Source organism: Tenebrio molitor, chromosome 4 (genome assembly GCF_963966145.1).
Source record: "Tenebrio molitor chromosome 4, icTenMoli1.1, whole genome shotgun sequence".
Lineage (NCBI taxonomy): Eukaryota > Metazoa > Arthropoda > Insecta > Coleoptera > Tenebrionidae > Tenebrio > Tenebrio molitor.
Genome location: NC_091049.1, coordinates 22,708,793 through 22,724,687, shown reverse-complemented (window position 1 = coordinate 22,724,687; position 15,895 = coordinate 22,708,793). Strand labels below are relative to the sequence as shown.

The following is a 15,895-nucleotide window of genomic DNA, read 5'->3' as shown; positions in this document are numbered from 1 at the left end:
ACACAAGATGTGCCAAGATGACGACGTTCGTGAACACGTAGCAAAATTTATGAACACAGTCGATAAATTACAAGGAATGAACATCGAGATAAATGGTGATCTGTTATCCACCATGTTGCTATACAGTTTACCTACTCTCGTGTCAAAAATGGATTACTCCCTAGAATTCGAACTTTTAGGGAAATAACGTTTTTCATGTTATGTGTAACTAGAATTTTCAAAAGTTATTTTGAATGCCTACGGTTGGTTACTTTGAATTGAGAGATTAAATCCAAATAAATATGCCGCCAGTAACCAAAATTGACTGTGAAACGAAAAATCATCTATCACTTAGCGAGAAATTAGTCATTTGCAACTGTTACAACTAATTTGCTGTCTTACATTTTTGGGATATCTTTTGTTTGTCACCAGAAACCACATAGCCTCCAACCTAACCAAATTTATGGCAACCTAGTAACGAATATCCCTAAATCCTAGGGAGTAATCCATTTTTGACACGAGAGTTTTGAGAATTTTCGATGCGCTATCGAGTCGAGAGATAGCTTACCTAACGTGGAATCAGAAACTTGACGGAAGTTCAACCGGCGGTGTCATGTTCTCTAAACATTTCTCAAGGGATTCGAACTTTGAAGCCAAAAATTACCTACAAGTGTAATTATTATAGTAAACGTGGTCACAAGGCTGCTGATCGCTTCAAAACGAAGAGAGAAGAAAACCAACAGGCTGGACTTGTTCACGAAGCTTATTTTTCGGGTAAAACTAACGATAAATGGTGTTTGGACAGCGGATGTCCATCACACATTTGCAACGAGAGGAAGTTGTTCATCGATTCACAAAAAGCTCAATGCCAGCTAAAATTGGCAAGCCTAACGCAACAACTCAGGCAATTGCGAAAGGAAGCGTGAACATACTAACCTCCGTTGGAAATCAAGCAAAGAAGATCAAATTTATACACCAAATTAAATGGTTGTGAATAGGCTACAAAAGGGCCTAATAAATTCATGTAAAGGATTCAATGGTAAACTGTCAAAATATTTCTTTTTCAAATGCGAACACATACTTTTTTTAAGTAATTCTGATAGAGATTTTTATTCTGGAAAGAAGAATGTATTACAAGTATACACTTACATAACAAAAATACGAAAAAAAAAGTTAAAAAACGCGTTTATCGTCTATACGATCCATTTGGCGCTAAACATTGGCGCCATCTTTGCGCAATCCCTATGTTTTTATTTGTCATTTGTGTTTCCAGCTAACTTAATTTGGTTATTACATTGTATTCCTAGCTTCTTGCTTGGTGCTCGTCATTTGTTTCAAAAGTTAGTTATTTTTTTTTTTATGCGAGGTTATACTTGTGATACATTGTTGTTTTCAGAATAAAAAATCTCTATAAGTATTTCTAAAAAAAATGTGTGTTCCCATTTGAAAAAATTTTTTTTGACAGTTTAACCTTGAAATCCTTAGGTCTATACGCGAATTTAGTGAGCCATCTTGTAGCCTATTCACAACCATTTAATTTGGTGTGCTGTGGATTTGTCTTCTTTTTTAGAGACAGCTGTATAAGAGTAACTTATTGTTTCGTCTAAACTTGTGACTTATAATAAGATAATAAATTTTTCGTGCCTCCAGCCGGAATTTGGTAAATTACAGATCTCGAAATCGTTCAGAAACACATGCATTGCCGGCCTAGTCCGGCTAAAAGTAGGGATTTCGAGTTGTCATCGATTTCGGTTGGCATTTGTTATCAGAATTCTATCAAACGACAATGTTTGTTCTGTGGATGGCTCGTTAAAAATGTTTTTCTATTTATAACAATGTACAAACTACAAAGAAGCAATATTTAACTAAAATTAATTAATTAAAATTACGTTTCGAGCCACTTCTTGAATATGGGCTGGTGTATTTATTACAACAAATGTTTCAGGAAAATGTCAAAAACAAAACAAATTAATTAAATCTAATAAATGTCAGGAAACAAGAGCGATGTTTATTTTAAAATTTAAATGTTTAAATGTAAGTGTTGCCAACACAAAAAAAGTCCCTAATACCAATTATTAAAACAAGTGCTTTAACTTCCATTTAACAAAAATCCGCAGAAGTCGGCATGAAAAATTTTGTGTATCACACGTCCAGAAACTGTTTTGCCAGCATTCGTACTTGCAATACTCGTCTATCGACTCGTAGTGCAAACCGTACTCATGCTGGCAAACGTGCAGTTTCTAGCTTTGTGATACAAATATCTATTACCGTTGAAAATAGTTTAATGCCAACGACATATTACAAATTTCATTTAAGTATTTATTCTATTTCAGAATTTGTAATATTAAATAAGTGAAGCAAAATTTAAAGTATATATCTACGGGGTTATTATAAATGTTTCTAACATCTAGTTGGCGTAGCGACGCACCTAAAGCATTGCGCACAGCCACCTACGATGTTAGAAAAACATTTACGGGGTCATTATAAATGATTGTACCATCGTAGGTGGCTTTAGGTGCGCCGCTACGCCCACTAGTTGTTACAAACATTTATAATGACCCCGTATAATAACCCTACATGATATTAATATTTCAGTATTCCAGATCTTGTTTTACGACGATTCCTTTTACATCTTTTACATTTACATTTTTCGGAGGTGAAACTAATGTTTTGTGATGTAATTTCCTTGTCGTTGCCTTGGGTTTGTGAGTTGTCAATTTCGTTACCGCATCAGTGCGGTAATAACTCCATTACCGGACTCATTGGGATAAGGAGACTATGTTATGTAACTTTACGTATTACGTAGACGACTCATTGGAAAATAAATTAAATTACGCTTCAAAAATGGCGGGAATTGGCTCTACCTCGAGCTCAACTTCCAACAACACTTTAAATTTCAACAATCCTGCACCTCCTAATAAAATGACTACTGTTACTGTAGGCGATGTTATTTCATTAAACTCGCCAAATGTTGCAAATTTAAATTCTAGTAAGCTGACTTGTACAAAACTTGAAATTAAACATGCCCAAAGTCGTACTTGTAATATTACCATTAACAAATAAATTATTATACAAATTCTGTCGAATTTATTTAAACTTAAAATTTGAATGCAACTCGTGAGCAAAGTAACTTTTTCTACTCGTACTTCAAAATCGGTATTTCCCGCTTGTCCTCGGGGTGCGGAAACAACGATTTTCCGGACGCGGTGTTTTTTACTTTGCAGCAAATATTAGGGGAAATTACATTGTAAGATTGATGTTTAATGACGTAGACAGACGGAAAAATAAGCTCGGCAAGGTTGCCTAAAGGAATAAATGAACAAAATTTGTATAATACATATTTATTTATCCAACCGATTGCAAAATCAAATCGGTATTAATTTATGAAAAAAGTTCTTGTAGATTATTTTTGACCTGCTTGTAACTTATAAAATTCGTAATATAAACCCTTCTTTTCCAACAATTCAGGGTGTTTACCCATTTCAGCAACAGTCCCTTCATTCAAAACACAAATGACGTCAGCATCTTGAATTGTAGTCAATCTTTGCGCGATTGTAATGCAAGTTCTATTTTGTTTAGCATTGTCAAGTGCTTCTTGTACAATCTGTAAAAATAAAGTATTTGTCATACATTTATTTGTTTAAAAGTCTTTTAATTCAATACCTTTTCGCTTTCATTGTCTAGTGCAGAGGTTGCCTCGTCCAAAAGAAGAATGCGTGGATTTCTAATTAAAGCTCGAGCAATAGCGACTCTTTGCTTTTGACCTCCCGACAATTGCGTTCCTTTGCTTCCCAAAGATGTTTCATAACCCTTTATGTTTTCAAGATGAACAATAAAAAAATCAAAGATGTTTGTTTTACTCACCAATGGAAGTGATGAAATGAAATTATGTATGTTTGCTGATTTTGCAGCTTCAACTATTTCATCCATACTAACTGTTCGGTTATTTGCTCCGTAAGCAATATTTTCAGCAATTGTTCGATCAAATAGATTGGGTTCCTGTGAAACAATACCTAGATGTGATCTTAAATTATTTATATCCACATTTTTCACATCTTCACGTTCGAGTGAAACTTCTCCACTGGCTGGATCGTAAAAGCGTTCCAGTAGTTGAATTATTGTTGATTTACCACAACCACTGGACCCCACTAAAGCTACAGTTTTGCCATGTAAAATGTCTATATTTAATCCGTTAAATACTGAAACTGTTGGTCGGGTAGGATATGCAAAATAGACATTTGTATACTTTATGTCTCCTTTCACCTGAAATAAATATTTGTGTAATTAATGCATTTTAATTATCAGCAAAGCCAGTAATTTAAATTCTGTCGTAAAGTATGTTTTGGATGCCAACTTTAATTGTAATTTTGTAAGGAATTATGTCACTTACATCATTGTGGTGTAGATACAAAGGCTGGGAAACATTTTTAACATTAGGAACTCTTCTCAGTAACGCAAAAATACGATCCGCTGCCATTACACCCTGCTGAAAGTTTGGAGAAAAGGAAAATGCGGCGCCAATGGACCATGAACCAACTATTAGAGTTTCCGCCACTCTATAATAAACATAAATTAGATGAAATAGCTTCAATAGTAAATTTTTTTTTACTTAAAAACCACTCCATAATCAAGGTTTGCAGTTATCATCAAATTTGCACCATATCCAATTCCAACAGCATACGCAAAAAGCATTACACTTCGTGCAACACCCATTACAATTGATCTAAAATGCATTTGCTTCTTTACATTTTTTACATATGGTGTTAGTTCGGTCACATAATTTTCGTAAAATACTTGTTCGCAACCCAAAGATGCTATTGTCCTAATGTTTCCAATTGCTTCAACTGCTATCTAAACGTATAAATATACAGGGTGATTTATAATAGGTGTAAAAAACTTTAACATCTTGTTCGGGAAGTCATTTTATGAAAAAAATGTTATATAATTATATGTCCTAATTTGTTAATTTAGAGAACTACATCAAATTTAAATTTTATTGAAATAATAATAATTATTTAAGTATAATTTAAAAAAAATAGATAACTAGAAAAATAGATCACTATCAAAGAAACATATTGCCAATAACGAAAATTCTGTGTGTAGGTTAACGTTTGTCAGTAAATCTTCGGCGATACTCTCTAGACGTCTGAAGACCGTTATCATCACAATACCCATACAGATAAACATTATCTGCATAGTCAGCTACAGTAAACTCATTCATTTTGACAGCTATCAACTAGTTATAATTATTTCACAAATTATGTTGTTTATTTCCACGACTACTAGGTTTTAAAGTTGTACTTTAAATCATTTATTTTAATAAATTTTAAAACCGATGTAGATCTGTAAATAAACAAAATAGCACCTACATTAATACAACATTTTTTTCTTAAAATGACTTGTCGAACACGATGTCAACGTTTTTTACACCTATTATAAATCACCCTGTATAACGTGAATATCAAAAGGATACTGTTACTTACTTTTGCAGAATTCTCTAAAAAATTTTGATTTATTTGGTGATCGCCCTGTGTAAATTTGTGTTCGAAGAAAGCAGACAACAAAATAATTGGCGAGAAAGACATTAATACTAATGCTAATTTCCATTCAAAGTAAAGAGCTATTATATTGGCTATAATAAATGTTGAAAGAGAGTTTAATACTGTTCCGATTTGAATTCCAGCTGCCTGGAAGTAAAAGATTATGATAAACAAAATCATCAAGTTCGAATCATAATTAAACTTAAAATTAAAAGACACAAAAATTGGTAGATAGTTTTAATAAAGTTTGCCTTAAACTACAACTACTACTTACACCTTGTACACTAGCTGCTTCTCCAGATAATTTTGCGCATAATGCTCCGACACCATTATCTTTTCGATCATACCAAGCCATTTCTTGGGATAACATAGCTCGAAACATGTTGCCTCTTACTCGTTTCGTTAACTTCTCTCCGGCAATAGCAAAAAAGTACATCTGCACAAATACAATCACTCTTAACTTAGGTGCTTAAATTACTCGTGTTAATCTACTAACCTGGAAAAAAGTTGCAACACCTGTTGTAATGCCTATAATAACAAAATAGAGGGAGAACAAGTTACTCTGTTCTCGGACGTATGAATCATTATCATCTGCTAAAACCTTAGGTAAAATGAAAACTCTAATTAGAAGAAAAATAAAAATTAACAAAAATACTGACTCCAATTATGTCACCAAAAACTAAACCATATACAGGAAGGGCAGACCCAGTAATAACTGATGTAATGCATCCCACCAATATATAAAACCACTCAGGTCTATTTACTTTTAATATTGATATTATCGAACTTCCTCCGGGTGTTTCTTGAACGTCTTTATCCTATAAATTAGAAAAATAGTATATTAAAGAACGAGTTTTATAAGGGTTGATTTGGCGCACGAGCCGTAGGGGATTTTTCTATGAGACGAGTGAGCCAATGCCCTTATATGTTATTATTTAGAATTTGCACCCTTGATTTAATTTTTAAATAAAAAAAAAATAAATTTTAAAATTCTAGAGAATTTTGTATTAATTGGTAATTCAAGGTAACGGATGCAACTACATCTGCAACAGATGTTAAAAAGTAGAGTTTAAACAACTGATCTGTCAAAAAAATTATAATTTATCGCAAAAATGTGTGCAACCCTTTAGTTCACATTACTAAGAGAATATAGAGGAAGAAGACGGTGTGCTTGTACGAGAGGATATTCCTGAAGAAGTTAATGCAGCCACATTTAATGTACTCCAGCAAAAATCTAAAGACATCATTTTTTCATCATTATTTCAATGGATTAATAGAAAAATACGCTGCCTCTTCCCTGTGATCTACATTTTCGATGCTTAAATCCACCCTATTTGTTTTCGAGAAAATACACATGAGCAAGTAAGTTTCGTGGTTCGTAATTAATTTACTAATTGTAATCTTTGTTGATGTGTATTAGTGTTACGAATAAAATTTGGTTAAATGTTCAGCTTATGTGTATTGAGAAAATGAGTTAGTGTAAAAATTTTCATCCACTGCTTTCACCCACATTGCTAGTTATGCTAACAGTTTGAATGGGCAAAACAAACGCTTTCACGTTTTGTATCTAAGTAAGAAACAGTAACTTTTAATAGCAGGATTGAACAAGAAACTATGTACCCCTTTTTGCAGCAAATTGCGCGCACGGAAAAGTGTGAGATTTGGCATAGTTAAAGTTCACATGGAGGAGGGCAGAAATATAAAGTTTATGTATAATATGTGTTACAAATATGTACATTAAATTAAATTAAATAAAACACTCATTGTTTAAGTTCATACACTGTAAAAAATTAGCGGAATAAATGCGGAGTGAATTTGGAGCAAATGCGGAGTAGATGATTTATAATCCTCCGCAGTGAAATCCGCTCCAAGAAGAAGTTTATTTAGATTATTTATAAAAAAAATTCTTCGGAGTGTAATATAAAATTGCATCGTTTTACTGATCAGAAACTTAAATACAAAGGAAGCAATAGCCAATGGAATAAGAATACGCATCAAGTTTATGCATGGTCAAGCTATTGATTGCGAAGTTTTAACTGGAACCGCACGCAATAAGAGAATTTTGATTCCACGTATAAATTTAACATATTCAGGTACTATTTTACCATTTAACTTTCACAGAACTCAATTTCCAATTATATCTGGAGTTGCAGTGACAATAAATAAGTTTCAAGGACAAACATTCGAAAAATTTGGAATTTTATTAAGGTAGCCAGTTTTTACACAGGGTCAATTTTACGTCGTAGCATTCGTTCGATCATTAGAACATCGTCTACGAATCATTGAATTCATTTTCAAACTATTTTAAGTTCAATGGACAACATTTAATTTTTAACCGTCCGTTTTTTTTGTTTCACTGAAAAATATCTAAAAAAATACGAAGCACGTATTCTTTATTTCATATTTCGTTTTTTGTATTAATTTTTGTATTTAAATTTTATATAATTTGAAAAAGATAGGCAAATTGGCGAAACCTGGCCATATAGCAATAAAAAAAACTCAAGGAAATGTCAAAAAACGCGTTCAAATAACTCAAAAATTAATGCATAATGTTAATGACATATTTTCACACTCACAGCTGGCGTAATAGAACAAAATTTGAAAAAAAAATGCAATGATTGTAGAGGTAGGTATACTCTTTGATAAAAAATACCTCATTCACGTTCAAACTTAATTTTTTTATGAATAACGGTCGAATTTCGACCGCTGGGCGACCTCTAGTATAATGGAAACAGGTGTCTGATGGATGACACAAGTGCGTTCTAAATTGTCTTTATTTGGCCGATATAACAATAATAAATTAATACTTACAAGCTTTTCTTCTGGCGCACTTTCAACCATAGCCGTCTCAGACACTTTTGCCACATTGCTAATACCGTTTAAAACTTCTTTATCTTCTGAATATGATAAATAAACACTGAACTGATTCGTGAAAATACTTTATAACAAAATTACCTGTAAACACATCTTCGGTTTCACGTAGACCATGCGATACTAGCAAACTGTGATAAGCACCCTTTTCTGCCATCAACTGAGCATGATTACCTTCTTCGATCACTTTTCCATCAGATAACACTACAATTCGATCGGCGTTTCTTATCGTTGATAGTCGATGTGCAACTATAATTGTAGTGCATTCACCACTTATCTAAAAACAGAAAGATAAGAAACTAAATTTTGTTATTGAATTTTTCATGTTACAGCATCAAGGGCCGCTTGTACTTCGCCTTCACTGGTAGTATCCAAAGCTGATGTAGCTTCATCAAGTAAAAGAATTTTTGGTTCACGTATCAAAGCTCTCGCAATGGCAATTCTTTGCTTTTGACCGCCAGAAATTTGCGCTCCTCTCTCACCAATAAGTGTATTGTAACCACGAGGTAAAGTTTTAATGAAGTTATGTGCGTTTGCTTTTTTAGCAGCTTTTTCTATATCGTCTTGAGTTGCAGATAGATTTCCGTATTTTATATTATCAGCGATGGTTGCTGCAAAAAGTGCTGGCTCTTGTCCAACTACACCAATTTTATTTCTCAGCCATGTCAAGTTTAACTTCGTAATATTGTTGTCGTCGATAGTTACCTAATAAACACAAGTTATTTTATAAAACTTGCCAAATAAAAAACACAGCGGCTTACAGAGCCTGAGGTAGCATCGTAAAATCTTTGCATCAGTTGGATGCAGGTCGATTTGCCACATCCAGAACTTCCTACTAGAGCGACAGTTTCACCTGATTTAATATCCAAATTGAAACTTCGTAGCATCTATAAAAACAAACAAAAACAAAATCTCATTAATAAATTTTACATTGCATTTACCTTGACGTCCGGTCTTGAAGGATATTGAAAATGGACACTTTTAAAACTAATATCTCCTCGCATGGTTTTTAGTTTCGTTCCTAAATTTTTATAAAGATTGATTTGTGGTTCAGTATCTAAAATTTCAAAAACTTTTGCTGCAGCACCGCACGCCGTTGCAAATATTTCAAAATATGGAGCCCCTGTTCCAAAGTTCCACGTAGCAATTAAAGTACAGAAGAAGAGCTTAAATAAATATAATAAGAGATAAAATCTCTTGGATAAAGGCATCAAGACATACGGCCACCATGTTTGCCGGTGTGTAAGTTATTTCTTCTTGTGGTAAATATCGTTCTTCTAATATTAGCCCAACACCATACCAGAACGACAGAGCATATGAAGCATAAACGAAAAACCACATGAATCCGTTGCTAATACCAGAAAACAAATTTTTTGTGATATTATTCCTTTTGCCACTTTGCAAATGTTTTTCGTAACGTGTAATTTCTTTTTCTTCGCCATCAAAAGCTACCACAGTTCTGACTAAACTTAAAACTTCTTCGGCAATGCTTCCTGCAGTTCCATACGCCTCCATTTCCTGTCTGGAGAATTTTGTAGACAACTGAAAGTAATAACGGTCATAATACATACCTATGTATATTAAAGTTGGATGAAAAGTGTTACTTACCCACGATACAATCATTGTCACACCAAAAGACAATTTCCAACCCAATACAAGAGCCGTTATTATACCTGATACAAAAATGCTTTCCAAAAATATAAATGTGGCTACTTTTTCTCCTATTCCTTCTTCAAATTTTGACAAGTTACTAAAAACAAATAATTTACAATTACACTTAGCTAGATGTAAGTATGTGAATTTTACTCGGTAAAGATGGTTGCGAAATCTCCAGTTTTATTAAGATCGTACCAAGAAACATCCATATTTAAAGTTTTCTTTAAAATTTGTTTTCGTATATGAAATATCTAAAAAAATACAGCATATTGAAAAGTCTCTTGTATTTTCTTTGTTAACGTTTCTGATACTAATTAATATTTCTTATCCAATACAACAATTATTATAAAATATTCTGACTAGGTGAAAATGTAAAACAATTTTTGTAAAATATTTCAATTGATTATTTTAAATTATAAAATATCTACGAATACATAGTTTCGAAGTTTTGATGATTTTTTTATCGCCTATTTTTTAGTTGAAATATTTTACATTGTTAAAAAGTAAAAAGAACAAAAAAAATACCTGTCTTAGGGCGCTATAGCTAAAAAATACTCCTGCAAGGTAAGTAGTAATGATCGTAACAATTCCTGAGACACTGACATAAATTGCAAAATCACGTATACCATCATATAGGGTTTCTTCTATAAGCTGAGTTTCGTTAGAATCGTTAGTTTTATTTATCGCCGCAGCGTAGTCGACAATAACTCCAGTGACACCTCCAAAAAGGGTCATAACATAAGGTTGGATAACACCGCATACTACGGAGCATGTAGTGCCCAAAGCAATAAAAAATTTATCTTGTAATGTGGCATACCGAAACTAAAAGTTAATTTACATAAATTTATGTTCAAATTTCAAGAAAATACTTACTAGCTGAAAAAACGAAACGTTTCTTTCATCTTTTTTTGGTGCAGCTTTCTCGATCTTCAGTTTCGTTTTCATGAATTCCCTAAAAATTATCAATAATAACATTGAATTTAATTATAATATTTTGAATTGACTCAAAAATATTGGTATTCACGCACATATACAGGGTCGCTACAAAGTATGGCAACAGTTAAATATCTCGAGAATGGTTTCTCGGAAATCCTTGAAACTTGGTATGAAGTTAAGAGCATTTAAATTCTATTCTTTGCAATTTTTTCAGTTTTATACCATCATTTATTTTCGAGATACAAAGCTAACTAGATTTTTTTTAAATGGCAACAGGGGTTAATTTTATGATTTTTGAAAAGAGATTTTTGTTCTGAATTTAACGATCTATCACATGTAATAATAGTTTACATAAGAATGGTCAAAATTTTTAACTATTAGCTATTAGCTATTATAAGGAAGATTTTGATATCATTCTTATGCATATTACACATATGGCACAGATTAATTTACAGTGCCCCTAGTTTAGTTTAATCTGAAATAATCATGAAGGAGATAACGAAGGTTCTAAGCATGTCGTAAACCTTGAAATTGAATTTTGCGTGTACTAAACGGTAAATATACAGTGTATTTTTTTAACTGTTGCATTGGGAATTGCATGGTAATAGTATTTAACATTACTAGCATGGTAAAAAGGGTTTTTACTGGCGACAGAAGGATATGACTAAACAGCCGAAGGCGAGCCAGTCACCTTCTGAAGCCAGTGAAACCCGTTACCATGCGTGTATTGTTGAATATTTTATTTGTACCTCACTTGTAAATAGTTATACAAACTATTAAAAATTACGGTATTTGAAAAAAAAATCGTATGAGCTTTACACGTATTGCTTTGGAATACAGTGACTTGATAAACTGATGTTGACAAGTAGGGAACAAATAAAAATTATACCTTCTGTTAAATTATGTTATGATCCACTGCATATTTGGTGCTAATTTTTATTTTAGTAATAAATCATTAATAAGACTACGTAATGCATACTGTTTGGTACAACGACAAGCAGTTTTATTTGACTAATTTTACTCTTCAAAGTTGAAATTAGTGAACGTAAATAATCTGACAAAAAATGTAGTGGGCAAAATGGGAAGAAAAATTAGGTTTTATATTTTAATTTTCTCGCTATTTATTTTTTAAATGAAAGTACAATTCATTCGAGTAAGAGCTAAGCTACACGTACTATGGCGGACAATAAATTTAGGCCGGCCTGTCATTGGCTTGACATCAAAATGTGAAGCTGGCATTATGTTCAACTAACCCCATTTTCCATTTTTGTCATTCTTGTCATCGTGACAGAGATAATCAACATGACAATTGGGAAAAGAAGCGTGCACCAGAGAGAAGTGCTACTACAAATCAGTTATGCTAGTGCACCATGATCTGTAAGTTACAAAAAGAGCGAAGGAAAAGCTAAACAGCTTGAAAATCTTCAGTTTGACAAACTGACACATCAGTCATAATGACAATAAATGGTCGTTTGCATTGACTTTTTTGAAATGTCAGAAATTTGCCGGCCTAAATTTATTTCCCGCCATAGTACGTCGTACGACAATTAGGTCGTATAGCATCTAGGCTACACATACTACAAGTTGTGCGACAATCAGGTCGTATGCACAAAGGTGTTGAAAACATATTATAGTTGTTATAAATGCATCTTCTGAACAAGGATCGAATCCCATGCCTTGCCATAAACTCCCAGATTTAGACTAGTTGTGCTTCTCTTAGATCTTTACAGAGGAGCCGATTAAACTTTGCTTAGCAGAACGACTGCTATTTATGACATTGTGTATGTCGAATAGAAATTACTTCATCGTAGAAATATTATCGGAAATTTTTGTATTATAAAACAAAAATGTTTATGTAATTATGTTATTAATATTATATAAATAAAATATCATTATTCAATTTTATTTGTTTGAATTTTATAAATATAACATATAGGTATATAACATATATTATTATTATTTGTTTCAAATTCGAACTACAAAAATCTGACATTTTAGTTAGCAGTATTGTGATTTGTTATAATAAATCTAATTTATCCAATTTTGCCTTATAGAGTCATGTTTAAATAGTTAGATACAGGGGATAAAAGGACTTGTTTAATGAATAATCGAATAAAAATTTTATTCCTCTAGCGGTTTAAAAATGTCAAGTAAAATGTCAAAGAAAATAAATAAAAATTTATTAAACACTAATTATACATACATTACAGGTATTATGAAACTATTGTTCATAATTGTATCATCTATTTTCTAGAATTTCACCTTCTACACGTGTATACGCCGTAAAGACCTAATTTTATTAGGAGTAATATTGGATAAAATAATTCACTGTCACATCGATTTTTTTTTCTCGTGTTAATAAAACCATGGCAACAAAAAATCACACTCAGCGACTCGACAATCATATGTGATTACTGATTAGTTATATATATATATAATATAATATATAACTAAAAGCAATTAAAAAAAATTGGAGCTCAAAAAATAAATGTCATTTTATTTTTGACAGAATGTTTTAAATATTTTTTCCGAGTTCTACATGAAGCTAGTAGCCCGTGGTTAAAATGATGCTGGTTCATTCTGGGACATCCTGTATATTAATGGGTGGGGTAGCTACATTTGGTGCTCGGTCCCGGACCACAGCCGCTTGAGTGGACACTGGTGGAGCCTCCCCGACTATGAGAGCTCCAAGGAAGGAATAATATATGAAATATCTTTTAAATCTTCTTTAGAAAAAGTCGCTTGGGCAACAACACGTTTCCCCAATTTTTAAATGCATACGGATCACTTACTTCGCGATAATGAATATAAATCAAATAAAGTGAAAAATTTTGAAAAATAGTTTTTTTAATTCGAATTCTCAAACAAAATAATTTACTTTTTACGTACCTTCTGCTACTTTGGAGATCAAACCCCAGAGCTCCCCCGTAGTGGTTCAGATTTCTCTTTTATTATTCTTGCACACCTCACTTCCTCACCTCCTACTTGACCAAAATGATCAAAAAGCCATGTTAGGTTCTAAATTGGTTGCTGCGAACCTATTCGGATTATTAGTCTCTTAGTGAAGAGGGAATTAGGAGGGGAAGTGCAGCTACGCTATTTCGTTCCTTCGTTCCATTATTAGCAGAGACAACTTTATTAGTAAATAAGAGTGGTTGCTATTGGTTGGATATTTGGACCGCGCAAGTTTCCCCCACCCAATGTCTCTTCAGCCGCTAACGGAACTTTAAAATACCTACATAGTAGATCATAAACTTTTTAAATGTTGAAATAAACATGTCATGTCTTATCAATGCATTCAGTTGCGTAATATACGATTTTAGAGGTGATAAGACCTCTGAAAATGCACATGTTAGCGAGCTACAAACATGGTTTTACGAGTGCTATATTAACATAAGAATAAAAAAACATTATTATTTTAATTGCACTACTTACGTAAGTTTGATAATTTTGTCAAAATAAGTAGATACCATTCATATGACGTATATGTTGTACCACCACCTGCTGAATTAGGTCGACAAAATTAGTATATTAAAGAACGAGTTTTATAAGGGTTGATTTGGCGCACGAGTCCCAGGTGTAGAAAACGTAGGGGAGTTTTCTATGGGACGAGTGCGTCAATACCCTTATAAAACCAGTTTTTTATGTTATTTTTTAGAATTTGCACCCTTGTTTTAATTTTTAAATAAAAAAAATAAATTTTCAAATTCTAGGGAATTTCGTATTAATTCGTAATTCAAGGTAACGGATGCAACTACATCTGCAACTAGAGTTTGAACATTAATATTGGAAGTTTTTTGGTGTAATACACTGAAATATTGATAAAAATTTCATTAAAGTACAGTGTAGTTTTATAAAGCCATAAACGACTCCTACTGACTAACGTTTATAGACGTATTATAAACGCAAATTAAAATATTATGTTATGAGGAGTAAAAATGAAGTTTTATGTGCTGCGGCTGGTAGATTGGCTGCCGAACGCAGTGAGGCAGGCAAACCAGCTAAAGCACATAAAACCATTTTTGCTCCGAATAACATATACTATTTTATCTTCAAACGCAATAAAATCATAAAACGAACACCATTAGAACGCAATTTTTGTGATTTAAATTATTAATAAGTATTGTGTAATTATTCATGATAAATCGTAATACCTAATACAATTTGTCACAATAAATATTAATAAATGATTTCGCTAAACTCTTTGATTTTTGTAGTTTATGTGATTTGGCACATAAAATAGTCAATTTTGTAACGTCGACAATTTTTTGTATAACAATTTAATATTCAAAAGGTACGCCACTGGGCTACTTCCCTCTACTTTCTTCGCGTAGTTTTCTAACTCCTCCCCATATACATCTCGATGAAATAAGCTTTGCTCATGTAAGAGATCAAAATTTTAATTGTTAAATGTCTAGTGGATCCCAATGAAGTTTAGGGAGTACTATTGGCAGATTATACACACAAATTCATAACCAGTATTAAGAGTATCAAATCCTAGTTAACAAATGTCAAACAATAAATTGAGGTTACGGTAAAAGAATATCTATATTTCGTGAATCACCAACAACAAACAAGAACTGAATCTTCAACATAGTGTAAAACATGGTTAAACTAAGTCATCCTTAGTCATTGAAAAAGACTATTATGTATTTTAATGAAGGAATTTTCAATACTCTTCGAAATTCATATGTCACTACACATTACAATTGTTACATTACATTGTTTTGGGGTTCTGAAACGTCTTGGTTAAACCTATTTATTAACGATTAGTTTAGGTTTTGTTAAGTATCTTTGTCTTTTTAAATAACTTGGCTTCTCATCGAATCATTTTCCTCATTGTTATTTTGATAATCAGTAAAAACACATCCCACTTCTCTTTGTACCCTAACAATATGTAAGTTTTTTGATAC

General features: G+C 32.5%; 2 protein-coding genes across 4 annotated transcripts in view; one reads left to right on the top strand and one right to left on the bottom strand.

Annotated features, from left to right (window-relative positions):
• LOC138129408 (uncharacterized) overlaps positions 1–15,895 on the top strand; it is a 202,861-nt gene that overhangs the window by 143,592 nt on the left and 43,374 nt on the right. The window lies entirely within an intron of this gene.
• LOC138128833 (multidrug resistance protein 2-like) lies at positions 3,305–14,069 on the bottom strand. Of its 3 annotated transcripts, XM_069045034.1 has the most exons (20): positions 13,872–14,063; positions 10,920–10,998; positions 10,572–10,868; positions 10,197–10,297; positions 9,999–10,140; positions 9,612–9,932; positions 9,332–9,556; positions 9,152–9,277; positions 8,721–9,095; positions 8,475–8,667; positions 8,331–8,416; positions 6,179–6,337; positions 6,016–6,120; positions 5,794–5,955; positions 5,463–5,666; positions 4,589–4,830; positions 4,370–4,535; positions 3,844–4,242; positions 3,643–3,789; positions 3,305–3,583 (listed from the first exon to the last, which is right to left on the bottom strand). In XM_069045034.1, the coding sequence occupies exons 2-20, from the start codon at positions 10,989–10,991 to the stop codon at positions 3,383–3,385; spliced, it is 3,723 nt and encodes a 1,240-aa protein (XP_068901135.1). In that variant the 5' UTR covers positions 10,992–10,998; positions 13,872–14,063; the 3' UTR covers positions 3,305–3,382. The 3 variants fall into 3 exon arrangements, with proteins under 3 accessions (XP_068901135.1, XP_068901134.1, XP_068901137.1); XM_069045033.1 differs by having other exon boundaries at positions 9,612–10,140; positions 13,872–14,067; XM_069045036.1 differs by lacking the exon at positions 5,463–5,666 and having other exon boundaries at positions 9,612–10,140; positions 13,872–14,069.

Coding starts and splice junctions, on each gene's coding strand:
- LOC138128833 (XM_069045033.1), bottom strand. CDS start 10,991: ATGAAAACGAAACTGAAGATCGAGAAAGCTGCACCAAAAAAAGATGAA. Junction 8,417..8,474: donor AACCGAAGATGTGTTTACAG/GTAATTTTGTTA, acceptor TATCATATTCAG/AAGATAAAGAAGTTTTAAAC. Junction 5,956..6,015: donor GTGTTGCAACTTTTTTCCAG/GTTAGTAGATTA, acceptor GTATTTGTGCAG/ATGTACTTTTTTGCTATTGC.